The 27,112-nt window shown below is 36.4% G+C and overlaps 1 protein-coding gene across 1 annotated transcript; it reads left to right on the top strand.

Moving 5' to 3' along the window:
• The first annotated feature begins 343 nt into the window (after positions 1-343).
• LOC306853096 (copper-transporting ATPase 1-like) lies at positions 344-27,112 on the top strand. The gene is made up of 23 exons (XM_079390282.1): positions 344-690; positions 2,102-2,228; positions 4,742-5,207; positions 6,073-6,759; positions 8,449-8,664; positions 9,517-9,680; positions 9,773-9,934; positions 10,121-10,197; positions 11,817-12,039; positions 12,180-12,413; positions 13,119-13,210; positions 13,310-13,437; positions 15,330-15,484; positions 16,481-16,615; positions 18,137-18,331; positions 18,411-18,593; positions 19,466-19,676; positions 20,590-20,736; positions 22,119-22,261; positions 22,353-22,556; positions 24,154-24,271; positions 25,087-25,189; positions 25,516-27,112. The coding sequence occupies exons 2-23, from the start codon at positions 2,109-2,111 to the stop codon at positions 25,787-25,789; spliced, it is 4,437 nt and encodes a 1,478-aa protein (XP_079246408.1). The 5' UTR covers positions 344-690; positions 2,102-2,108; the 3' UTR covers positions 25,790-27,112.

The raw sequence follows: 27,112 nt of genomic DNA, 5'->3' as shown, positions 1-27,112 counted from the left end.
AAAAAATAAATGCATATTATAAGAAAATGTAAGTGTTTTTTGACCTTGCATGCATGTCAACCTGTTGTTAGGGACTCCCAAAACCAAAATACGAATCTTTCATAACCCATAATAGAGGCACTTTAAAGGCATATTCAGCTTGCCATACTCGCTACTAAAGCAGATCTAACAAAACAGTGTTCTGATATTGCTATATGATGCATCTGATATATTATACATCTTTTTGGTTTAAAAAAAACGTATAGTACAGTGGTGTTGGATGTTGAGCTCAAATAAAAATACACAAACTTCCCATGCGTGGCGACGCATTACTGAAGCCCTTGACGACGTCTGCGCAGTCGGCACCGGTTGTTGACGCTCTTGAACACGCTGGGAAAGATGTGCGTTGTAGTCTGTGTGATAACCCCACATTCCGCGTGGATTTAACAATCTCCAGCCTGACTTCTGTAAGGACACACTCTCCTGCTGTGGGCACACACCACACACGCTTGTGTCTCGCTCGATGTGGACCGGTTTTATACAAGTGAGGACCCAAAGGCTGCTGGAGACGAGGGAAAGTACATGTTAGCCAGCTAACTGCTGCTGTCACAGTGAAAGCGACAGTAAAACTTCCCTAACAAGTGTCTTAAACATCCTGCGAGGCTCAAACTCGCTGTTCCTGTGACTCTGGATCATCACCTCGTCTAAAAGGTAAACAAATCGTGATGTTTTGCGCGCTTAGCATCTGTTGTTTATGTTAGCTTGAGGGCAGAGAGTTCAAACGAGGCACAAATCTCCCTAAATCTGCCCCTCATATACACTAATATACGTTTATTCGGGTTTTTGTTTGTAAATAACGTTTTGTTTTATTAATAATTAGCAGTATTTCGGATGAAACTTGTCAAGTGTTGATTATCGAAGTGTATGTTTATCACGTCGCTCGTATTATTATATTAGTTTATGAGGTAATTAACCCTTTATAATATAATGCATTAATACATTTTTTATAGTTATTATTCATATTTATTAACGTTAACGTATTATTAGTTAGCTCGATTTTAATAAAGTATTAGTAAATGTTGAAATTAACATTAACTAAGATTAATAAATGCATTAGTGTCTTATTAAATGTTTCATAGACCTAATGTCATACATTTTCATTATTCAAAGAGAGATGAAATACCTACTTTATTTATTTTTAACATATAAACAGGCTTGTGATGTCAAAATTGTGTAAATATTGATTTATTTAGTGTACCTTGCCTTAGTCACCTGCTTATTCTGCTTCCTGGAAGGGAGGCTTTAATTAAATTCAGATTAATTCAAGTGTGTCAATAACATTCAGAAGGAGTTAATTATGTTTAATTGTTAGGACAGTCAAGTTTATTTTATGGCACTGTTATTAAAATTGTTAACAGTGTGTTATGTTTAATACTAGCAATAACTACTTATAAAAGTACCATCTTTTGGTTTTGATAATACCGTGGTATTTTTAAACTACCTTAAAATACCATTCATGCATTTGTTTTTCATAGTTTGCTTTTGTTTCAAATATGCTGCAGAACTGCCTTTTATTTGTTCATTTGTGATCCTGGACCACAAAACCAGTCTTAAGTGTCAATTTTTCAAAATAATAAATAATCTTTCCATTGATGTATGGTTTGTTAGGATCGGACAATATTTGGCTGAGATACAACTATTTAAATATCTGGAATCTGAGGGTGCAAAAACATTGAGAAAATCTCCTTTAAAGTTGTTCAAATGAAGTTCTTTGCAATGCATATTACTAATCAAAAATTAAGTTTTGATATATTTATGATAGGAAATTTACAAAATATCTTCATGGAACATGATCTTAATATCCTAATGATTTTTTGGCATAAAAGAAAATTCAGTAATTTTGATCCATACAATGTATTGTTGGCTATTGCTACAAATATACCCCAGCGAATTAAGACTGCTTTTGTGCTCCAGGGTCATATATTTGTTTCACTATGTCTAAAGTGATTGAAAAAAATGACTGATGTTTGTTCTCGTGGGTCAGAAAGCTGCTTGTGTGTCCAGTGATTGACACTTGCGTGTAATGTTTGTACATGCCATCTTGTTTGGTCTCATCTTCCAGAGGAGGAATGGCGTTGAGCGCTAACCTGTGTCGTGTGACTCTGGGGGTCGAGGGCATGACCTGCGGCTCCTGTGTCCAGTCCATTGAGAGCCGGATTGGGGGTCTGCCAGGTGTCAATCATATACAGGTGAGAGCGACATTAATGCTAACCACACCAAATAACAATGAGTCGACGTGATGATAACCTCCGTTGTTATCTTTAAATGAATCTTTTTATAATTGCAATTATGCCCATGTATGCTTGGCTAGTTAACAAAAGTGTTACTACTTCCTTGTGCGGTTTTTAAAATATACATTCAGTCTATAAACATTTCCTTTTAGTGTAGTTTCAGTAAACGTCGTGCAAAATATGTGTTATGTATGTAAAATATATTTGTTTGCAGTATTTAAAATTTTAATTAGTGCTGTCAAACGATTAATCGCGATTAATTGCATCCAAAATAAAAGTTTTTGTTTACATAATATATGTATGTGCACTGTGTATTTTTATTATGCATATATAAATACACACACATTCATGTAGATATTTCATAAAAACATGTTGTTTATATATTTATATATAATATAAATATATGTGTAAGTAAATGTACATATTTTCAAAATATGTACTGTATGTGTGTATTTATATATACATAATAAATATAAAAATTATACACGCATATATAATATGTAAACAAAAACTTTTATTTTGGATGCAATTAATCGTTTGACAGCAGTAATTTTAATATCTTCATGCCGTTATTAGTTGCATATGTATGTTAAATAGCTATGTATTTAGTTGTATATTAAAGGTTTTGTTTCACAACCAAACATCTGGTCTAAGCATATGTTTAGTTTCACTATTATTAACACATTTCTTATGTGGTATTTAAGCTTATGGAGCTTCCCACAATAATAATGAGTGTAAATTTCATCCTCTATCCCTAAACAAACATATAAATCTAGCTAAACCACAGATTAAATTTCCCGGTGTCATTTTTCCATGAATCATTGTATGTGACTAGACTCTCTGGGTGGCTGACAAAGCAATCTGACAGAAATATATGGTGGTAATAATATTTGCCAGAGCCTTCCCTCCAGCAACAGTCGCGTAATTGAAGAAAGCCACTCATATGTTCAACTTAGAGACAAAACCTAATTGTTGCTAATTCGTCCTGCCCTTTCCCTTAAAACACAGTTACCCTGCAGACACGGGTCAAATGAGCGGATAATTTAATAGTTTGTTTGTCTAAGATGCTGTTTTAACCTTTAAAAGGCCATCTGGTGGCATTACTATTGACCAGTACTGTCGAATGCCAAATACTGTAAATGTCTTTGCTAAACACAGAAACAAACCGTAATCTTCTGTCTAAGAGAGCAGTCAATGCACTGAACACAAAGAAGCAGCTCGGTCTGGAATTGTGCATATTGTGCAGAAACAAACTTCCTGGTGTCTCCTCGTGAGGATTTGAGGGTTTAAGGGTCATCTGATGATATGTGAATCACCAGCGTGAGCTGCCTGAGGAATCACATGCACACGCGATAGTTTAAAGCTCATGCAAATGTAATGATTAGCAAAACACATGCTTAAAGAAATTAATTAATACCTACACTGTTAGATTAGATTTCTTAATGTGTTTTTTAAAAGAAGTCTCTTATGCTCACCAAGGCATCATTTGTTTCATCAAAAATACAGTTAAAATATTTTGAAAACATTTAAAAAATATTTTGAAATATTATTAGAATTTAAAATAAGTTTTCTATTTTAATATACTTTAAAGTAGTTTGTTTTTCTGTGATATCAAAGCTGTATTTTCAGCATCATTACTCCAGTTTTCAGTGTCACATGATCTTCAGAAATCATTCTGATATGCTGATTGTTATAAATGTTGAGAACAGCTTTTGCCGCCTAATATTATTTTTGGAACCTGTGATACTTTTTTCAGGAATAAAAAGTTGTAAAGAACAGCATTTATAGAAAATATAAATATTTTGTAATAACGTTTTACTAGTCTTTACTTTGACTTTTTGTCATTTTAACATGGCCTTGCTGAATAAAAGCAGTAATTACTAAAAAATAAAAATACTAACCTATATGTATATTATATACCAACTGTACTGTATTGTGTACATACATGTTTTTGCATTGTACTTATATTTTAAAAATACCTGCATGTAATTACATCTGTAAATAAGTTCTGTAATTACATTTTTAATTGCACTATTGACCCATCCCTTACACCTTAACCTACCCTTAAACCGACCCATACCACCAAACCTGTCCCTAACCTTACCCGTATCCCACCTCAATAGCAGCAGAAGTGTTTTGCAATACAATCTGAACACAGTAATTACATTGTACTTATTTTTTGATGTAAGTACATAGTTGTTAAAGACCAAAAGTGGGACCAAACTTTTATTTTGAATGTGATTAATCGTTTGACAGCACTAATCTAAACAAATATCATGTATTAGAGTACAGCTGGAATGCTGCATTAGACAATCAGCTTCCAGAACCGGAACTATCTGCTGTATAAGAGGTGTTGTGCAATCATAAGCACGTGTGGCATTTCTAGTTACTGGAACAATGCTGCTCTATGAGTAACCTTTTACTATTTTAAAAGACAGATTAGCACATTATGAGCTTTTTTTGTTCCACAGGTGTCTCTGGAGCTGAGTAATGCAACTGTGACATATGACCACACTCACCATGGTCCAGAATCCCTAGCAGAGGCCATTGAAGACATGGGCTTTGAGTGCAGCCTGACAAACGCCACGTCAACACCAGTCCAAACAGAAACCAAAGTCTTCAGCACAGCAGGCTGTAGCACAGACTCTATTCAGCAGGCACGGAGCGCGCTGGCCCGAACTCAAGGGGTGGTGGAGACGCAGGACAGCGCTGATAACCAAGGCCTGGCTATCACGTTTGTCCCGTCTCTGATCAGTGCGGAGCGGCTTGGGGAAGTGATGAGCTGCCTGGCTCCTGATGCGCAGGAAGGGCCGAGTTCTCGCTCCTCCAGCGGAGTGGAAGCGGTGAAAATGCGTATTGAAGGAATGGTTTGCCTGTCCTGCACTACAACCATAGAGGGCAAGATTGGGAAGTTAAAAGGCGTTGAAAAGATTAAAGGTATGAAGCCTGTGACATTTGCCTGCGCTTCAGTAAAACAACCTCAAGTGTTGTTAGATTGAACTTTAACATTTACTGTTGAATGATGTCATGCATCGTGAAGTTTAAATGGTAAAATCAAGGTTAAAGTCGTTGACATTGTGCCATTGTACTGTAGATAAGAAATGAGATCTTACACAATCTATACATTTAGGTTAACACAATATGACCTTCCCTTTCTCATATCTTGCTTAAAGATACGGCTCTTTACAGTACCTTTTCTATAGACCCTTGTACTTGCCAAATTATGCCATCAGTCCATTTCGTGTCATGGTTTCTCTGCCACCGCGGAGGATGTGCTAAATTGGACATTAAACCTTGATATTAGAGGTATTATAAGAAAAGTCAAAATTTTAAGCAAGTAGATCTGTTAATTCATGTGCATCCATGCTCTCATTTTTATTCATAGTAAGATGGCAGTGATACACAAAGGAAATAGGTTATATAAAACTAGACATTATGTGAAAGCATGCAAAAAATTCCCATGTGAATAGTTTCTTGAGGGCACAAAAAAGTTTCTTGTGCGCATGTAAAATTCTGTATTTTTTTAATTATTTTTTTATTTTAGGGGCTTTGTATGTTGTCACTTTGAGAAAATCAATGATGACTGTACTTAATACCAAATATAAAGCTGAAAATAATTCTCTAAGAACCATTTATGTTTTATATGGTCTGAAAAACTACTGAGAGGTCTGGAAAAGTATGGAGTTTTGAAATGGAAAATGTGTAGGAACCCTGTTATTTGAGACGAGTGTGCATATTCTTATTAACCCTTAAAGATGTTTCCTGAGTATTTTTGAATTTGGTTTTGTCTGTGCTGTTTCAGTCTCTCTAGAATCCCAGGAGGCCGCTGTAGTGTACCTGCCTTACGTCATCACGGTGGATGAGATTGTGAACCAAATTGAGGTGGTTGGTTTCAAAGCCGTTGTTAAGTCAAAACCTCGCCAGTTAAAGCTTTCAGCGAGTGAAGTAGAGCGCCTGCTCAGCGCTCCCAAACAGACTGCCGCCTCCTCTCCGGAGGAGAAGCTTTCAGAGCCATCCACAGACTCCAGCATCACTACAGTGCTTCAGGTGACGGGAATGCACTGCAAGTCTTGCGTGGTCAATATTCAGGACAATATATCCATGCTGCCTGGAGTGAGTTCGGTCGTCGTGTCCTTGGAGAACAGACAAGCTTCGATTCAACACAACCCAAAACAAATCTCAGCGGTGGAGCTACAGAAAGCCATCGAAGGCCTTCCTCCAGGGAATTTTAAAGCTATCCTCCCAACTTCCCCAGAGCCAAGCTTCCGCCAGCCGCTGGTGTCAGTCACAGAGATCCACATCGAGGGCATGACCTGTGGCTCCTGTGTTAAGTCCATCGAGGACATGATCTCCCAGAAGAAAGGAGTTAGATCGGCCCAAGTGTCACTGGCCAATCATCAGGGAACCTTTGAGTTTGACCCTTTAGTGACGACCCCTGAGGAGCTGAGGGCCAGCATTGAGGACATGGGCTTCGATGCTTTTCTCCCTGGTAAGTGCTTCTATCTTCCCTTCTTTACTACTGACAGTTATATAGACTGGATAACAGCTCTATATCATAGCTCATATATCATAGCTCATAAATACCTCTGATGCAGCACTTAACAAAAACATAATTAGTTCTGGTAGATTACTTACAAACTGTAGTCTGTTACTGATTCCAAATTACATGGCAAAAATTGTAGTTAGTAACGTAATCCATTGCATTACACATTTTCAGAGTAATCTGAGTACTTTTGACCTAACTTGTTTATCACATTGACTTAAATTGGTTGATCTTGTATCATATTTATATGCAGGGGTTTTTGAGTTTAACGAAAACTAAATCATAAAACAATAACAGCGATCAAAATAAAACACTTACTAAAAAAAAGATGAAATATTTAATTTGTCTATATGTCATGATGTGACCATTAACTAACATCAGAACTGAGAACATGCAAATGTGTAACTTAAATTAGGGGTACTTCAAGTAAATATATTAGATGAAAGAGGTTCTTATGACAAACAAGTTTGTGAATTCCTGCATTACTTGTAAATAAGAAATAATGTGAATTTGAATGTGTTTGAAAGACAGAAGCTTTCTAAAAACAAAGACTTGTGTGAATAATATGTAATCAATAAAAACAAATTAAGGGTATTTTAAAATTTTATATATTTTCTAATTACAAGTACTTATTTTTGGTATCTGATTACGTAATCCAGATTACATGTGATCAGTTACTACCTAGCTCTGCATATAATAAACCTGAATCATAAGAGTGACAATAACTGGGTCAATCTCAGAGGCGTCATGCCCAATTTGTTTTGAGCCAGGTGGATTTTGAGTTCAACTTCCAAAAATGTGTCTGTCTCTGGTAATTTAGTATGATTATAGTAGGCAAAAAAAAAAGATTTTCTTATCTTCTGAGGATACTTGATCACTTTAAATGATGAGCAGATTTAATTTAGGCTCTTCACATGTAGAGCTCATCAAATATGGTAAAGGAAGTTAAAATGTGCTTCATGTATGAAAACCAATGAGATTTGTTTTTGCATTTGTGCTTCCATTTGCCATATTTAATACCATATATGAAGACAGACACTGGATCAAAGAATGGTGCATAACACCAACTTCACAAGGGACATGTCTTGGTCATATTTCACCACACAGTTAAAGGAACAAAAATAATAAATAACGTTTTGCATTAAGATGTGAAATCTAGTTTAGGGCGGTTAAGATTTTCTGGCTGTGTGACACTATTGTCATGACAAAAGCACATTCATTTCCTTCCCAGTTCTCAATAGTGTCATGTGTCCGGATGATATATTTATAAAATACAGAAATGCAAGTCATCATGGTGTTATTTACAAAAAAAAAAAAAAATCTCAAGACAGTAAGTGATACCATGATGTTTAAATTCAGATTTGTCTCGTTCTGTTAACTTTTGATACAATTTTACTTTAGGATAGTATATAGTTCACTTTAATTTATCTAAAAGGAAGGAACAAGTCAATAAATTATAGGAATAAATTATTAATTTGTGGCCACAATATCTTGTTGTTGTTTTATTCATGTTATGTTATTGCTTTGGGGTGCAGATTAGGCAATATCAGTAAAAACAGCAACAATGTCCTATATTGTCATTTCCACTGAAACCAATATCAGGTCACTTTTAACTTTGTCCTGTCATGTTTACAGAGACAAATTCATTGGTGCCTTCAGTGGTCAAAAGCCCAGCACCGTCTGTCCGGCGCTCGTCGTTATCTCCGGTCTGGTCAGCTGTGAAAGAGAATGAAGCGGAGAGTGACGCTGAGCCTTCAACAAACACTATTTCCAAATGTTTTATCCAGATTGGTGGAATGACCTGTGCCTCCTGCGTGGCCAACATTGAGAGGAACCTGAAGAACGAGCATGGTAATCCCCAGTGCTGTGTTCGTTACTGATTACAGATTACATGATGAAAACTCTAGTTAGTAACATAATCTTTTAGATAATGTATTCTAACTACTTTTAGATTACTTTTTAAATCCAGCTTGTTTTAAACTTCCCATTAAATGTACCATATTGATATAAAAAAAAAAAAATTTTGATATCAACATCATAAAATGCATTAAACGTTACAATACACCAGGGTTTCCCAAACTGGGCTTAATGTAAGAAATGCAGTGGGTTTGTAATAATTAAATAAAATGCAGTGGGTTAAGATACTAATTAAATCATAAATTGTAAAATTTAAATTATGTAAACATTTGAACACTAAAAATATCAATATTTTATGTTTTTAATATTTAATATAAGTATAAAATATAGATGATTTATTTGTTTACTTGCATGTTAATGTGACCATTGACCATCACTGTGATTTTTAGAAAATAGAATTAGGGAGAATCAATAAATTATGAATAATTTACTTCTATTTTGGGAATATGTAATCCATTAAAAAGCAATGGTAACTGATTATTATGAGCATTTTAAAATCTAATATACTCACAAGTACTTAATTTTAAAACAAGGAATCTGATTACGCAATTCAGATTACATGTAATCAGTTTCTACCCAGCAATGGTAATCCCTGGTCTTTACAAAACAACATCATGCTTGAATATAATTGCACTGTATTAAATCATAATGATGGTGTCTAACATTGATCAGAACAAATGTCATAATAATAGGTATTATGCTTATTTACCAACACAAATATGTAAATGCTGTGGTAAAATCTAAGAATGGCTGTATTTAATGTGGCATCATGTCTTTTTTCCTCAGGTGTACACTCAGTTTTGGTTGCACTGATGGCCAGTAAAGCCGAGGTTCGATACAGCCCGTCGATCATCGATCCTCAGAGAATAGCAGAGTTTATCCGAGAGCTCGGTTTCACGGCTTCAGTGATGGAGAATTATGACGGCTCTGATGGTACCCTGGAGCTTGTGGTTAGTATGTCCGCAGATCCTATTGTTGATTTTTGACCAGTTTTTTTTTTATTATCAAGACAAGATTGTGGATGACGTGTCTGTTTTAATAGGTCAGAGGGATGACATGTGCCTCCTGTGTTCACAAAATTGAGTCTAACCTAATGAAGCAGAAGGGCATCCTCTATGCTTCAGTTGCCCTGGCAACTAATAAAGCCCACATCAAATATGACCCAGAAGTGACCGGACCGAGAGATGTGATCAGATGGATAGAGGTGAATTCACTTTCATGTTCACACACACACACAAAAACAAACATATACCGGTATATATATCAATGTTTATCAAACTGTATGGTCATCAAATTGTTGAACTATTTAAAATTGCATATAACCATATATATTTATAACCGTTATAACCATTTTGTAGCATGTGTTCTGACATGAACTTCCCTTTTACAGAACTTGGGATTTACAGCCTCTCTGGTGAAGAAAGATCGTCCTGGGAGTCACTTGGATCACAGCCGTGAGATCCAACAGTAAGTACATGAGCGAATAAGAGCAGTAACAATTTACATAACAGTGATCCTTGTTGATTCGTAAAATGCAATCAGTGGCTGTCCGTTTTTTTTTTTTTTTTTAAGAATAAAAATAAAAAGCAAATCAAAGACCAAAAAATTATTACCCGCGGCTCCTGACTATATATTGAGGTCTTATGAAGTGAATTGCAAGAAACCAGACCAGACCATTATTTACAACATTACCTGTAATCCAGAGTCTCAGACAAACTGATAAATCTGATTCTTTTGCGCAATCTGGTTCTTACATTATCACGCAAAGAAGTAACATACACAATTATATGTGATCATGGAGTCTTAAGTCGCTGGGGTATATTTGTAGCAATAGCCAAAAATACATTGTATGGGTCAAAATTATCCATTTTATGCCAAAAATCATTAGATATTTAGTAAATGAATTACCGTTAATATATGAAAACTTAATTTTTGATTAGTAATATGCATTGCAAAGAACTTCATTTGAACAACTTTAAAGGCGATTTTCTCAGTATTTAGATTTTTTTTGCACCGTCAGATTCCAGATTTTCAAATAGTTATATCTCAGCCAAATATAAATCTCAATTTCCAAAAATTGACACTTAAGACTGATTTTGTGGTTCAGGGTCACATGTTGTTAAAGCACCCAATAATAATAATGTAAAAAGTGAATGTTTTACATTTCTAAAGTGTATAAAGTCAATTATCTTGTCTTCATCAGCTCGTCTTTTTACATAAACGATGAGAAACCATAAAAACGTTAATTTGATCCCTTCATTCAAGTGTTCACGTATGCTCACACCATGCTCATCGGTCTTCGGTCCGAGTCGAACTGTTTCCTCAGTTCAGTGACTGTTTGAGGAACTTGAGCACTGAATGAGTTCATTCATCACAGGATCAGAGCCGCTATTTTGGCTCATTTTGAGTTGGAGTGACTGGCAGGCGTCTGAAAGTGAGTTTTGATTGAGTAACTTGTAGATCTGTTCTGATTGAGCCCAGACGATTCAGTCCGATCCCTAGTTCACCAAAAAGAACTGGTCCAAAAGAAAGGTTCGTTCGTGAACTGGACATCACTCTGGACCGTTTGCCTGAGACTGATATTTTTCTCTTTGGTAATGTCGCAGACATCTCTCTTTCTACAATCTCCCACTTACTCGCTCTCTCTTCCCCATCATGAACGTAAACACCACTATGTCTGTTTTTCTTCCACATGTCATGTGTGGGGCTCCATGCCGAAGCAGGCATGCGATGCTGTCTTAATCTTGACAGGACAGGTTGCTGTTGCATCTATGATGCCTTAGGGGCCATTCAAACATTGCTTTGAAAATGCAAGATTCAGGCACTGGAAAGGGGGTAAAAAAAAACATACATTTAAAAACAAAAATTTAACTGAAGCACTGCATTTTTAGATTGCTGTCATGTGCGAGATGCTGCAGAAGACACGAGACAGGCTTACAACAGTGATGCACATCTACTGCATTTACATAGAAAAACAATGGAAAGGAAAACACTTTCTATGTGAACAGTCTCTTAAAATGCAGTCTAGTTAAGCAGCTCACAAGGCAGTAGATCAGAGCTAATGTTGGTATCCTGTTTCCTCACAGATGGAAGAGATCATTTCTCATCAGCTTGTTTTTCTGCGTTCCTGTTATGGGCATGATGATGTACATGATAATCGTGGATCACCAGATCGACATGTCCCACCACCACAACGCCACAGCCGAGGACAGAGAGAAGTACCACTCCACCATGTTCCTGGAGAAACAGCTTCTGCCGGGCCTCTCCATCATGAACCTGATCTCGTTTCTCTTCTGTGTCCCTGTGCAGGTCGGTTACCTGCCAGTTTGTGGCTTATTAATGAACTTTCTATGTTTAAGTTCCTTGCTTGCTGAAAACATACCAAGACATACTTTATGAAAGATCTCTTTGTATTTAGTCACCATACCGGTTTTGTCTGTCTTAAATAGTTTATCGGTGGGCGGTATTTCTACTGTCAAGCCTATAAAGCTGTCAAGCACAGGACGGCCAATATGGATGTGCTGATTGTTCTGGCAACAACAATCGCATTCACATACTCATTGGTGATTCTCCTGGTTGCCATGGTGGAGAGAGCGAAAGTGAACCCCATCACCTTTTTTGATACTCCGCCCATGCTGTTTGTCTTCATCTCGCTGGGCAGGTGGCTGGAGCAGATAGCAAAGGTGAACAAGCATTTCCAGTTACACAAGCTATTCATCTGCATGCTTGTAATTATTTACATTTAGGCATTGAGCAAACACTTTTATCCAAAGCGACTTACAAAGGAGGACAATAGATGCAATCAAAACCAACAAAAGAGCAATACTATGCAAGTGCTGTGATAAGCCTCAGTTAGCCTAATTCAGCAAATTTTATTTATTGAGCACAAGTTTAACATAAATATGTGAATTTAATAGAGAAAAGAGGGAAAAGACAATGGAAAATAAAACAATTATCAAAAACAATTAAAATGTAAATTCATAAAACACCAATTTAAGTGTTTAAACATACACCGCATCACTCAAATGCTAAAGAGTAAAAATAAGTCTTTAAGCTAGATTTAAAAGAGTCCAATGATGGAGAAGCTCTGATGTTCAAAATATAGAATAGAAAAAGAATAAGAATACTAGTGTTAAATGCTCTTTTTTAAATAAAAAGAAAGCAAGTATTGTAAAGAGTGCAAGTGTTAATCAAGCGTTATTTTTTTTTTATAAGTAAAAAAAAGAAAATGAGTAGATAGAATAGTGCTAGTGTTAGAGGGTCAAGTATAGATGGAAGAGATGTGTTTTTAGCTGTTTCTTGAATAATTATAAGAATGCAGAATTAAATCTCTTAATTTGTTGCATTGTTCTGCGCTAATGTTTATATGGCTTTGTCTTTAATCGCAGAGTAAGACCTCGGAGGCTCTGTCCAAGCTGATGTCTTTACAGGCGACAGAGGCCACTGTTGTTACACTGAACGATGACATGTCTGTGTTAAGGTTTGTGCGTCTCCTGTGCTGTAAATTTATTTCCTATTAAACAGAAAGCACAGCTGACTTCTTTGCACATATGACCTTGTGTATCTCTCTGTGTCTCAGCGAGGAGCAGGTGGATGTGGAACTTGTGCAGAGAGGAGATGTTGTGAAGGTTGTGCCCGGAGGGAAGTTTCCAGTCGATGGCCGAGTGATTGAAGGACACTCGATGGCAGACGAGTCTCTCATTACAGGTTCAAGAGGGCACTTTTCTCTTTACTAATATGAGAGCAATCAAACGAGGCAGGATAATCGTTGTGTACTCCATATACTAGGGCTACACGATGAATCGTATGTTAATCATGAGGACAGTTTCGCTTCTCGATTTATAGAGCATAATCATATGTGACCCTGGAACACAAAAGCAGTCTTAAGTCTCTGGGGTATATTTGTAGCAATAGCCAAAAATACATTGTATGGGTCAAAATTATCCATTTTTCTTTTATACCAAAAATCATTAAGATATTAAGTAAAGATCATGTTCCATGAAGATACCGTAAATATATCAAAACTTAATTTTTGTTTAGTAATATGCATGGCAAAGGACTTAATTTGGACAACTTAAAAGGCGATTTTCTCAGTGTTTTGATTGTTTTTGCACCCTCAGATTCCAGATTTTCAAATAGTTGTATCTCAGCCAAATATTGTCCGATCCTAACAAACCATACATCAGTGCAATTTATTCAGCTTTTAGATGATGTATAAATCTTAATTTCGAAAAATTGACACTTAAGACTGGTTTTGTGGTCCAGGGTCACATATGTGATATTTGCCCACTGGTTGTTTATGCAGAAAAAAATTCAGTTTAATTTGCCGCTTGCATTATCTTCCATTGGTAGCAAGCCTCTACAAGCATTCATTGTTGTGGTTGCCAGATGTCAAGAGTTTAAATCCCGCAATAAGTTTTTTCTTGAATTGATACATTTTCTGCCCATTGGTATACTTAATCTTCTCAACCTGGCAACCATTTTTGCTTTATGAAAACAAAGAAATATCCCTGCATGAGTTTTTATTTGAAGGTGCAGTAGGACATCTTGGAAAATACTAACTTTAGCCTGATCACACTGAAAGGGAACATCCCACCCTCCCTGCAAATCGCCGTCCAAAGCAAAGCATATACGCGCACAGACCTGACGACCAGAGACAACATTACTACAATACATCATGTGTCAGTCACCACTGAGAAAACTTTATAGTACAGTTAGTAAAAGTACTACAACACCAGGAAGGAAGATCAGGTTGTTAATGATTGCCTGCCAGATAAATAAAATTTAGACCACTTAACTCAATGATTTGCTATCGGGATGTGAAGAGACTTTCAACCAGCATAACAAAAAATGTTTCTGGGGACAATCACCTATTGCACCTTTAATAATTGTATAGTTACACAATATGGCACAAGCAACAGCTGTTTTCCTAAATATTGGTGCGTGAGCCTGATCGCAAATGTGATTTAAATTTTAGACCGTTCAACAAACAAGAAGTTAATATTGAGTGAGTTGCATTTTAGACACAATATTGTCTGTTTTTCACTGTTTCGCCCACAAAAATGGTTCCAGTCAAAGCCAGAAGACCATTTATGCGTCTCAGGGCAATACTGCGGTGTTTCGTTTTTGAACGAATCATTTGAGTCAGTAATTCAATGATTAATTCGTAAAGACAGCCACTTGCTTAATTTCTAAATGGACCATCCGCTTTGAATGATTTGTTTGAATGAATGAGTCAATGAATCACTCGTTATGACTGCCACCTAGCATCATATTTATTAATCCATCACAGGCCTAAATCAGCACAAAAACACACTCAGCAAAGTATCATTTAATTATTGTTTAATAAATATTGGGATATTATTTTTTTCAGTATCGCAAGATCTAATGATCAGAATGTCATTTAATTAGACATGGGGTGTGCTCTTATTATTTGGGCCAGTAACTACGTAACATCCTAGCGTAGTAATGTCAGAGAGACCACACCTCTCCTCAACATTGACTAGAAATGGACTTTCTGTGTAATGTTGTATCCCTTTATTTGCCCATTTGTGCAGTGACTGAAATCTAGAGGTATAATGATGTGTCTCGTGGTGTAGGTGAAGCCATGCCCGTCACTAAGAAGCCGGGGAGCATCGTCATCGCGGGCTCCATCAATCAGAACGGCTCTCTGCTGATCAAAGCCACTCATGTGGGCACAGACACCACCCTCTCTCAGATCGTCAAACTGGTGGAGGAGGCGCAGACTTCAAAGGTGCGTCTGTCAGCTCAGTATCTGCCATCACAGCATGTCTTTTGACAATAACAGCTTCTGATTCTCCAGATTAATGGCCATTTATTTATTCATTTGCAATACAGAGTAGTTCTGTCAATTATACTTTTAATTTGTTTTGTTTTTCTTAATATTATCAAATTCATGTCAAATTTTTGACAAAATCTGAATAATAAAAATATATAGCATAAACCATGGTTAATGTATAATATTGTCCAGTTATGCATTACACTTGAAGGTTTGGACACAAATACTCATGCCTTACTATTAAACTAGAAAAACAACATTAAAATAAAAAAAACAAAAGCCATCAAAACTATTAAATAAAATAGATGTTTTTATGAATATTTTGTAGTAACCAAAAAGTGTTTAAAATGTATTATTATTTTTTTTTTGTCTTAAAAAATTGAAACTCTTCACTATCTGGTGAATTAATTAATTAATTAATTAATTAATTCATTCATTTATTTTGTATGTTTTTGACTCAAAGGCCCCCTCTATTGTCCACAACAATTTTTAAAAGCCTCAATGGGTTTTCCAGTCATATGTGATTTTATTAGATAATGATTTAAAAAAAATAGGTAGCAAAGTGTATATTCATTAATAAATGCTCAGGTAGATGTAAGAATATTATGAAATTACATTACTTTTACAGGTCTAGAAATCACGTTTTTTATTTAATAATAAAATAATTTAATTGTAATAATTTGGCCTAATAAATATGTTTAGATTGTTAGTTGTTTTAGCATTTGTTATTTTTGTTATATTAGCTTTGTGTTATTTTAAATAATTTAATGATGCCTCCTTGGAAATTTGCTGAGGCTCTTCCTGGGCCCCGGCCCCTGGTTGAGAAGCAGTGCTTTAAATCTAAAGGTTTTTAATATCATGAGAAACAAACTGCATTCTCTTTATCCAGTGTGCATATCTAACCTCAGCGTTGGTCTTCACATCACCTTCTTTTAAACTTTCCAATCTCAGGCTCCCATCCAGCAGTTTGCGGATAAGATCAGCGGCTACTTCGTCCCGTTCATCGTTGGGGTTTCCTTCCTGACTCTCGTAGCCTGGATTCTGATCGGCTTTGTGAACTTTCCGCTTGTGGAGAAGTATTTCCCTGTGAGTGAAGCCGTCTCTGTAGATGCATGTTCGTCTAAGGCTAGAATGCCAGTTTAGAAGCATTTAGTTTTTTCTCTGAAATCCACTTAAGGTTAAGTCAAGGTTTCAAATAGTCTAGGTTAGCTTTGTGAACAGTAGAGTGTGTTTACACAGTTCATTGATCTCTTATTTCAGAAGGGCAAGAAAAATCCTGTTTTCCATGACATGTCCTCTTGAAAATATTAATACTTTAGGGTTTTAAAAGGATAGTTCTCCAAAAAAAGAACATTTGCTGTTAATTCACTCAGCCTCAGGCCATCCGAGATTACTTTCTTCTTCTGTAGAACAGTAAAGAAGATTTTTAACTGAAACTCTGGTCCTTGGTGATTTATAAAATACATATCAGTGGCTGCACATTTTTGAGAGATAAAAAAAAGCATATCGAGGAACACAAAATTATTACCCATGGCTCCTGACAATATATTGAGGCCTTATGAAGCGAAACAATTGGTCTGTGCAAGAATTTGAGCATTACTTTTCCAAGTCCAACAGCGCCTCCTGCTGGCAGAGATACATTTGCATTTGAAAGCCTGTGGGAAACACTGCTGTCTGTCAGCAAACATAAACAAAAAGCTTCAGAACTGTTTTGAGAAGGTGCTTTTTTGAGCTATGTATTATTACTATGAATTAGGCTACTACTACTGCTACCATCTTGTGCCCTGCAATAAACAATTACTCTACTCTCTTTTATGAGATGAAGGGGGGAAAAAAGAAAATAGGAAATAAAAGAAAATATCTAAACCCACTTTCAGACCCCTGACAGTCCCTCCGACTGGAAATAAGCCACAATAGCAGTGTATCTGATCCTGTGATGAATGAAGTTAGTTCACTTTATATGCTTTAGACATGTAAAACATCCACATTTCACATAATTATTGGGTGCTTCAATAATATAATTGTGCATATGTTACGTCATTGAGTGATTACCTAAACACACTAGAAAGAAAGAACCAGCTCACAGAAAAGAATCAGATTTCTCCATTTGCCTGAGGCTCTGGATTACAGATAATAATGCTGTAAATAATGTTCAGGCTGATCATTTCGCTTCATAAGACCTCAATATATTGTCAGGAGCCACAGGTATTAGAAATCAGAAAGAGCTTTATTGCCAAGTGTGTTTACACACACAAGGAATTTGTCTTGGTGTTAGGAGCTTCCAGTACAGAAGTACAAACATAGTGCAGACAACATATAATTAAGGTAATAAAAACACTAATAATGAAGAGAATAGACAAATTATTGTTCCTTGATGTGCGTTATTTATTCTCATAAACGGGCAGCCACTGACTTACATTGTATGAATCACCAAGGAGCACAGTTTCAGCTAAAAATCTTCTTTGCTGTTCTACCGGAAAAAAAAGTCACTTGCATTTTGGATGGCCTGAGAGTGAGTAAATCAACAGCCAGTGTTCATGTTTAGGTGAACTCTTCCTTTAATGCTAGACCAGGTTTATGTTTATTAGTCAATGTCTCTCTCTGCAGGGTTATGATAAGAGCATCTCTGAGGCAGAGGCGGTCATCCGCTTCGCCTTCCAGGCCTCCATCACTGTCCTCTGCATCGCCTGCCCCTGCTCTCTGGGTCTGGCCACCCCGACCGCGGTTATGGTGGGAACAGGTGTGGGAGCCCAGAACGGGATCCTCATCAAGGGAGGAGAGCCGTTAGAGATGGCGCACAAGGTCAGAGATGGGCCACTGATTTTAATGCTGTCGTGTTGTGCAGAGGAAGACCATTTTATAAATCTGTTTGTGTTTTCAGATTCAGTGTGTGGTGTTTGATAAAACCGGCACCATCACGTACGGAGCTCCCAAAGTGGTCCAGGTGAAGATGCTGGTGGAGGGGAATCGGATGCCACGCTCTAAGCTGCTGGCGATCATCGGCACTGCTGAAAATAACAGTGAACATCCGCTGGGTGCTGCCATCACCAAATATTGCAAACAGGTCAGTCTGACTTCATGGTGCGTTGTTTCTTTACTTATAAACTGTGGTTAAGACAATAAATTGCAACGGCTGTACTGCATTAAGAAAACAGAAAATCCATAGTTAAAAAAAAACAATCAAGAGTAATTTTTATATGTAATTAATAACATTGTAAAGCTATGTATTTATTATGACATATCATATTAATTCAAAACTTTTTCATTTCTGAAACTGTTGTCAAATGACATGAACATTACTGAAAATATTAAAGTATTTTTTTTAGGTGCAACTTTAAATAACTGCATTTACAAATTTTTTTTTTAAATGTATTAAAAAAATACAGTACATTTTTAAGCCATAATTGTCAAATTAAGCCATAATTACCAAAGTGTGTCTGCATGACCAGGGTTTTTAGATGTAAATCAAACCAAAAGATTCACATTTCAAATAAATGCTGTTCTTTTGATCTTTCTATTTATCAAAGAATTGTTTGATAAATAGAGCAGCATAACTGTTTTCAGCATTGATAATAATCAGAAATGTTTCTTGAGCAGCGAATCAGCGTATTAGAATGATTTCTGAAGGGTCATGTGACACCGAAGACTGGAGTAATGATGCTGAAAAAGTAGAAAACAGCTATTTTAAGCTGTAATTATTTTTTACTGTATTTTTGCTTGCCTTGCTGGGCATAAGAGACTTCTTTCAAAAACTTACTAATATATTTGTTGTCTAAACACCTTCTCTTAGTGCCAAATCGGTTTCAGTAAAGCTTGTTTTGGGGTATTTTGTGACTGTTTTAAACATCATTCCCTGTATCAGTGCTTCCTGTGCACTCCTGATTTGCATGAGTCTGTATTTGGCCTGTAGATTCACAGTTCCTCTTCTGTGTTCAGGAGCTGGGTACGGAGTCTCTTGGCGCCTGTACAGATTTCCAGGCCGTGCCAGGTTGTGGGATCAGGTGTCTGGTCAGTAACACAGAAAACCTGTTGAAGAGAGACGACAGCGACAGCGAGGAGAACCAGCGCAATGCCGTCTTGATCCAGATCAGCGATACCAGAGCACACGGCAATGATCATCCGCTCATCATGGACCCGCAGCCGCTCTGTGAGTGTCACATGACCGCTTCTGCAGGATCCCATTGGCTGCATACTCGAAATTATACAAATCTGAAAGTTCTGAGTGTGTAATGGTGTGTTCACACCAAACATGAATTTAATTATTCGCAGTTGTGCACGAGTAGGTTACATACAAAGTCAAAGCAGAGACGCGAATAGAGTTTTCTGAGCAAATTCAAAAATTTCAACTCGAGCAGAACATTTGCATGACATGTTCTCACGCAAGCCAATCAGCAAAGAGCTTATTGACACGTCCGGTTGAATCAGAAAATGGAAGAGAGCATTATTGTAGCCGTCTGTGGGCACCCTGAAATTTATGATATAGGTATCTGGAGCACAGAAAACAAATAAAATCAGTTGTAGTGGTTGGTTTGTTATATTTTATTAGCATGGCTACAGAAATGCTGCTATCAATAAAAAAAAATGTCAGTGTGTATACAGTAGCAAAATGCAACACATATTGGATTTATTGGATGGGCGGCACTATATGTACGGTTCATTCATCAACTGAAAACAGAATAGATTGGGATTTAAGAATCGATATTGTTCGTAAAAATGAGAATCTATTCAAATCAAGAAATAGTTTTTTTTTACCCAGCCCTAGCACATTTTGATGTTTTTAGTGTCCTCTGCTGTCACTCCGGTGTTGAATATGAAAAGTACTCACAGACTCTGCTCATCTGTTCTCTTTATGAATAAATAAATGCATAAGCCTATATGCTCGTCCTGTATTAAAAATGAAAATGTGAACAAAAATACAAGCAGTTAAAAGTGTTATTATAATTAAAATATGAAAATTAAAATGATGGGTAATAATAGATTATGACTGAATTTTTACGACCCTGTCTGTCAAAATGACCTCTGGTGTGAACACACCATAATGCTTGGGTTTGTGGTTTCAGCTGTAGTCCAGACGGCCTCGTTCACCGTGCTGATAGGGAACAGAGAGTGGATGAGGAGGAACGCGCTGCAGGTGCGAGCAGATGTGGATGAAGCCATGACGGAGCACGAGAAGAGAGGACGCACTGCTGTGCTGGTGGCTGTGGACAGTGAGTGAGACTCTGTGATTTCAGACACACTTTGATCACTACGAATTTCCATATGAAACATCAGGCAAGAGATTGATTGTAAAAGTATTGTAAAAAAAAAAAAAAAATAGTTCTGACCTCTGTAGATTTTTTTTTCGATAACTAATGGTGCATTCAGTTCTAGGGCTGCCTCTGACTAAAGATGTTTCTAGTCGACTAATAGTCGTTCCTTTATACCATTAGTCGACTAATTGCATGTTTAGGCCTATGTTAAACCATAATAAGCTTTTAGCCTATTCCATGCTCAAGCACACACATAACATTTAGAGAGAAATGCACCTTTCATACGGATTACAGAATCTGTGAGTATTTGTTTGATTTGAATTGGTTTCACAAATCAAGTGGATGTCAATGCATGGTTTGCTCAAGACAAAAAAGCAAACTGACTGGCTGTATTACGCTTTCATTTGAGCAGAATATCTCAGAAGAGATCTGAAAATTCTTACTTAAACTTACATGTTTGCTGGTGTTTTCAGATCATCAACACAATTTTCATAATGTAGAGAGAGCATGTATGCATGGTTGCCAGTTTGGGAAAATTAAGTGTACTAAGTATACCGATTTAAGAAAAAAAGCCCTTAATGGGGGGTTTAAACTCTTATCATCTGGCAACCACAACCAAGAAATCTTGTGGAGGCTTGTTACCAATGCAAGATAATGAAATGTCAAATAAAAATTAAATGTTTTCGGGATAAATAACCAGTGGGCAGATGTCTCAGAAGATTATGGTTTACAAATTGAAAGAAGCAAGAATTGTGATCATAATTTAAAATACAGTTTATTGTGCAGTGCTAGTGGTGGTGTTCATGTGCATTAAACTGATAAATATGATCTTAATTCCGACATGAATGATCCATAATTCCACTCTTTAGTGTCACTTTGAGATGCAGCTTTTAAGAGCAATAATATGGCAACACGGGAAGAAGTTTTTAAATGAAATGTGACCCTGGACAACAAAGCCAGTCATAAAGGTAAATTTTTTTAAATTCTGAAATCTGTGCAAAAAAATCTAAATATTGAGAAAGTCGCCTTTTAAGTTGTTCAAATTAAGTTCTTAGCAATGCATATTATTAATTAAAAAATAAATTTTGATATATTTACCATAGGAAATTTACAAAATATCTTCATGGAACATTATCTTTACTTAATATCCCAATCACTTTTGGCATAAAAGAAAAACCGATAATTTTGACCCATACAATGTATTGCTGGCTATTGCTACAAATATACCTGTGCTGCTTATGACTGCTTTTGTGCTCCAGGGTCACACATGGAGGTTAATTAAATGCAGTTGAAGATTGATAAATGTGCTATTTTGAGCATGTGTGCTGTTTCCTTCTCAGATGAGCTTTGTGCAATGGTGGCCATAGCGGACACGGTGAAGCCTGAGGCTGAGCTGGCCGTCCATACTCTCACAGCTATGGGGCTGGAGGTCGTGCTGATGACGGGAGACAACAGCAAAACAGCTCGAGCCATCGCTGCCCAGGTACAGCAGCCTTTAACATTCCCTTCAGTAATAATTGTTCTCTTGGAGCGGTGATTTTTAGCAGCTGATGTCGTGGGGCTTTTTTTTCAAGGTGGGCATCAGGAAGGTGTTTGCCGAAGTCTTGCCGTCTCACAAGGTGGCGAAAGTGGAGCAGCTCCAGCAAGCGGGGAAACGTGTGGCAATGGTGGGCGATGGAGTGAACGACTCGCCAGCGCTGGCCATGGCAGATGTGGGCATCGCTATAGGCACGGGCACGGATGTAGCCATCGAGGCAGCCGACGTGGTGCTCATCAGGGTATGAAGACTAGGGCTGGGAAAATAAATTGATGCATCGCGAATCAAGAAGTGATTCAGCATCGATTCTGAGATTTTCTGAATGCTAGGGATGTAACGTTTTATTAACAAAATGAGATTTATGGGTCATGGCTTTCCATAAGGATTTTCGACAAATACAAAAATAATATCTATTGCAATTGTTCAAACATCAATAATGTTGTGTGCACATAAATTCATATTAGAATTTTAAATTAAGTGATTTTAGTGTTTTTTCATCTAGATTAATAAAAAAAATGTCAGGTGGTGCGACCGTGATTTATATTAAAATTAATTAATTTCCTTAACATGCGTAACTTTTTTTTTTTTTTTTTTTAAGTGCTCAATAATTAAAGTGTTTAGAAAAGTATTTAATTTTTTTTTTTTTAGTTTTTGTAAATAATTATTTATATTTATTTTAATACTATAATTTTTAGAACAAAAATATGAATTATTTACAAAAACTGAAAAAATAAACATAAAAAACTGTATTTTTCTAAAAAAAAACAATTATTTTTCTAAACACTTTAATTACTGAGCACTTATAAAAAATGTTTATGCATGTTAAGGAAATGAAATTGTAAGTTAAATCAGCTATGGTCAGTTCACCTAGATGAAAAAACACTAAAATCACTTAATTTAAAGGTTTAATATGAATTCATGTGCACACAGCATTCTTAATGTTTGAACAATTGCCATATATATTATTTTTTGTATTTGAAATATTTCAAGTTTGCTTGTCGAAAATCCTTATACGTCATTGACCCATATACAGTAAAGGAAAAGGTGTCCTTTTATTAGGCTATTGCTGCACATTTATTGAAATAACAAAACTAAAGTGAAATTTTAAACCAAACCTCAAATCAAATAAGCAGGTTACACAAATAAAATAAATCTCTTCATATAAACAAACTAAGGCTTTGTCTGTGGTCTTTCCATTTAAAATTGGAGGCAACCACTGCATTTTAAGCATCATCCAAACAAAGATGCATGCAGCATGAGCAGTTTTTAATCTTAATTAGACTGTATAATTTAGAAATTTGAAGCAAAACAGACTGTGGTATACAACATAAAACACATCTGAAGGAAACAGCAGACGAGCTGAATGAGACACAGAGTCTCTGCCAGCAGGTGGCGCTTATGAACAGCAATAATACTGTGTTTACCGCTTTAAACAAAGCAGTGCTGCGCTTATGAACACTACTTTAATATGCATCGCTCAGAGGCAAGATGAAATGAAAATACCATGTAAACTTTTCTAAAGACAGTAATTTCTCCTCAGAGATGCATTCATATGAACTCCTGCCCCTAATTGAATCGCGATTTGTTTGGCATCGTCACATATGATGTTAGAATATAAAAGTATAAAATCTGCCTGTTTGAGATTTTTAAAAATTTATTCATTTCTTTATTTTTACACAAGTAGCATTTTTAACCATTTGTGGGGCTATAAATTTGTTTCCTTTTCTTACCCCACTTTTTTAACCCAAACACAAAACTGTATGCTTTAGATTAACATAAGTTTCTTGAGATGGCACTTTTTGATTCATCAATTTATTTATTTATTTATTTATAAACAGAATGATCTTCTTGATGTTGTTGGGAGTATCGACCTTTCTAAGAAGACAGTGAGAAGAATCAGAATCAACTTTGTATTTGCACTGATCTACAATCTTGTGGGGATTCCCATTGCTGCAGGTGAGAACAACTAAACCGGATAAGATAAAAATATTAAATTATAGCAGTATTATTGGCGCTTTCCACAAACAGGGTACAGAATAGAGGCTGAAATGCTAAAGAAATGAAGTCAACAAATGGTGCATTTTCTAAAAGCCTTGGTCATGTTGAACTAAATAATAAATTAGCTATTATATATTTTCTATTCATCCAATTGTTTGAACGTTTAGGGTCTGTAAGGTTTTTAATTATGTCTCTTCTGCTCACCAAGGCTGCATTAATTCGATCAAAAATACAGTAAATATTTTTTATAATTTAAAATAATTTTCTATGTGCATATATTATAAAATGTAATTTATTGCTGTGATCAAAACTGAATTTTCAGCATTAGTCACATGATCTTCAGAAATCATTCTAATATGCTGATTTGCTGCTCAAGAAACATTTCTGATTATTATCAATGCTGAAACATTTTTTAATTTTTTGATGAATAGAAAGTTCAAAGGAACCGCATTTATATGAAAAAGTATTTTGTTACATTATAAAAGTGTTTACTGTCACTTTTTATCTATTTAATGCGTCCTTTCCCTTTTTTTCTCCAGTGTTTTAGTTGTTTTCCCAATAGAATAAAATAGGACACGTCAACATAAACAATATTGTACAAGTTTCAGTTTGTAGCTACTTTTCTTTGAAGGTCAGTATTATGCTGGATAATAATGTATCGGTTAGGTCTCACAGCAAAAAGCAGGGGATTTATGCCTCTAATGCTTTAAGAAGTATTCGGACACTACCTGTATTATTGCTGGAGTGTCATTATTGGATGCTGTTGTGTGCAGGTGTGTTTATGCCGGTGGGTTTGGTGCTGCAGCCCTGGATGGGCTCTGCTGCGATGGCTGCCTCCTCCGTGTCTGTAGTGCTGTCCTCCCTCCTACTCAAATGGTAAAGTGCTCTGATCTTCGATTTAATAAACATTTTTGCATGCTTTAGTAACAGGCTTTATTATTTTGGACTCAGAAGGCCTTTTAAGTGATCGAAAGATAACTTGACTAGGCCTGGGCGATAAAACAGTATTGACAAACAAGCTCATCGTTCTGAGAAGCGTGGTGTGATCTGATTGGCCAGCTCTCCAGTGCGTTGTGATTGGCCGAATACCTCAAGCGTGTGATATATTGATTATTGCGACAGACCTATGAAACAGTATGTCGTGATCATTTTTAGCTATATCGGCCAGCCCTAAACTTGACCCTCGTTTTCTGTTTCTGCAGCTACACTAAACCCAGCGCTGAGAAACTGGAGAGACGACTGGGCGAGGTGAGAAGACATGGCAGCCTGTCGGACGTCAGCGTTCACATCGGCATGGGAGAGCTGCGCCGGCCCTCGCCCAGACTCAGCCTGCTCGACCGCTTCGTCAACTACAGCCGGGCCTCCATCAACTCGCTGCGCTCCGACAAGCACTCGATGAACAGCATGGCCCTCAGCGAGCCTGACAAGCACTCTCTGCTGGTGGGAGACGCTCACTACGAGGAGGAGATGGTCTGAGCTTTACCTCAGTGCCTGTAGACGAGGGGCGTCCCGATTCAGTCGCCTCAGGAGAGGTTTGTCACTGTGATGCTGCATGGGTCAGCTTACACAGCTTTGGCAGTCCGGCCGTTCGTATCACTAAAGGCTTTCAGAGGCTCTCCGTTTACATTACGAGTATTCATGCTGACCAATTTAAAGGGATAGTACACCCATAAATCACAATTCTGTCATCTAGTCACACTCAAGGTGTACCTGTTTGAGTTTAGTCACAGAAAAGAAGGTATTTTGCATATGTAACCAAACTGAAAAAATAATATGGAACCGACATTATTCAATATATCTTCTGTTGTGTTCTGCAGAAGAAAGAAACTCATAGAGCTTTGGAACAACTTGAGGGTGAATAAATGACAGGATTTTCATTTTTTGGTGCACTGTCTCTTTAAGGATGACAATCCAGGAAAGGAAAATCAACTACAAAAAAAATATATATATTTTTGTGAAAACAGCAATTTAAAAGAGATTTATTATGTTTTATGATCATGATTAAGTGAATATTTATTACATCTTTTATTTATGGTATGTTATATACTTTTTTGTGGGACATGAAGGAATGTGAATATTTCTTTTAAAGGTGAAGAAATTAACTTTACATTTTCATATTCCTCAAGTGCTACATTCCAAAAAAAGCAGCGATCTGCTGTCTCAGAAGGATCAGGTCGTTTGTGATGTTAGTAATCAAGAAAACGCTAAACCGTTTTAAGTGTCTTTTAAGATTCAGCATATTCATTTTATCATTCCGCAACGCTTGAGCTGCCTTTGCCATATTTAAATGTGCATTAGCTCCTGAACTTTAAGCTTTTAAATGTAGTTTTTTATATTAATTTGATTTGAAAACCCAGTGTTTTGTGTGACTATGTGTCTATACAGCCGTTTGTGCATTAATGCCATAAACAGATACATAAATATTCAACATGTCACAGCACGACCTGAATCAGGTTACTGAAATACATTACTGACTAATACATTGTAAGCCTTTGAAATATTATTTTGAAAATTATTATCCAAAATATATCTAAAAAATGACCTAGCGGAAGTTTTGTTACTGTGTTATTTAAGGTCAATTAAGCGATGCAGTCTTCAAACTAAACAAGTGCACTCGTTAGTAAGTAATGATTAATTGTTGCTTGTTTTTGCCAAATGTGTTCAAAGTGGAATGACAATGTAAACATCCTGAAATTGTGATTTATGCACTTGATTGTTTTACTAAATGTTGTCTGGGACGATTCTTATTGTAGTTTTGCATCGTATTCTTTCAATAAACAGAAAGTTTTCAATAAGCCA

The sequence above is a fragment of the Barbus barbus genome (assembly GCF_936440315.1).
Source record: "Barbus barbus genome assembly, chromosome: 33".
In the NCBI taxonomy this organism is placed as follows: domain Eukaryota; kingdom Metazoa; phylum Chordata; class Actinopteri; order Cypriniformes; family Cyprinidae; genus Barbus; species Barbus barbus.
This window is presented reverse-complemented; position numbering and strand designations above follow the sequence as displayed.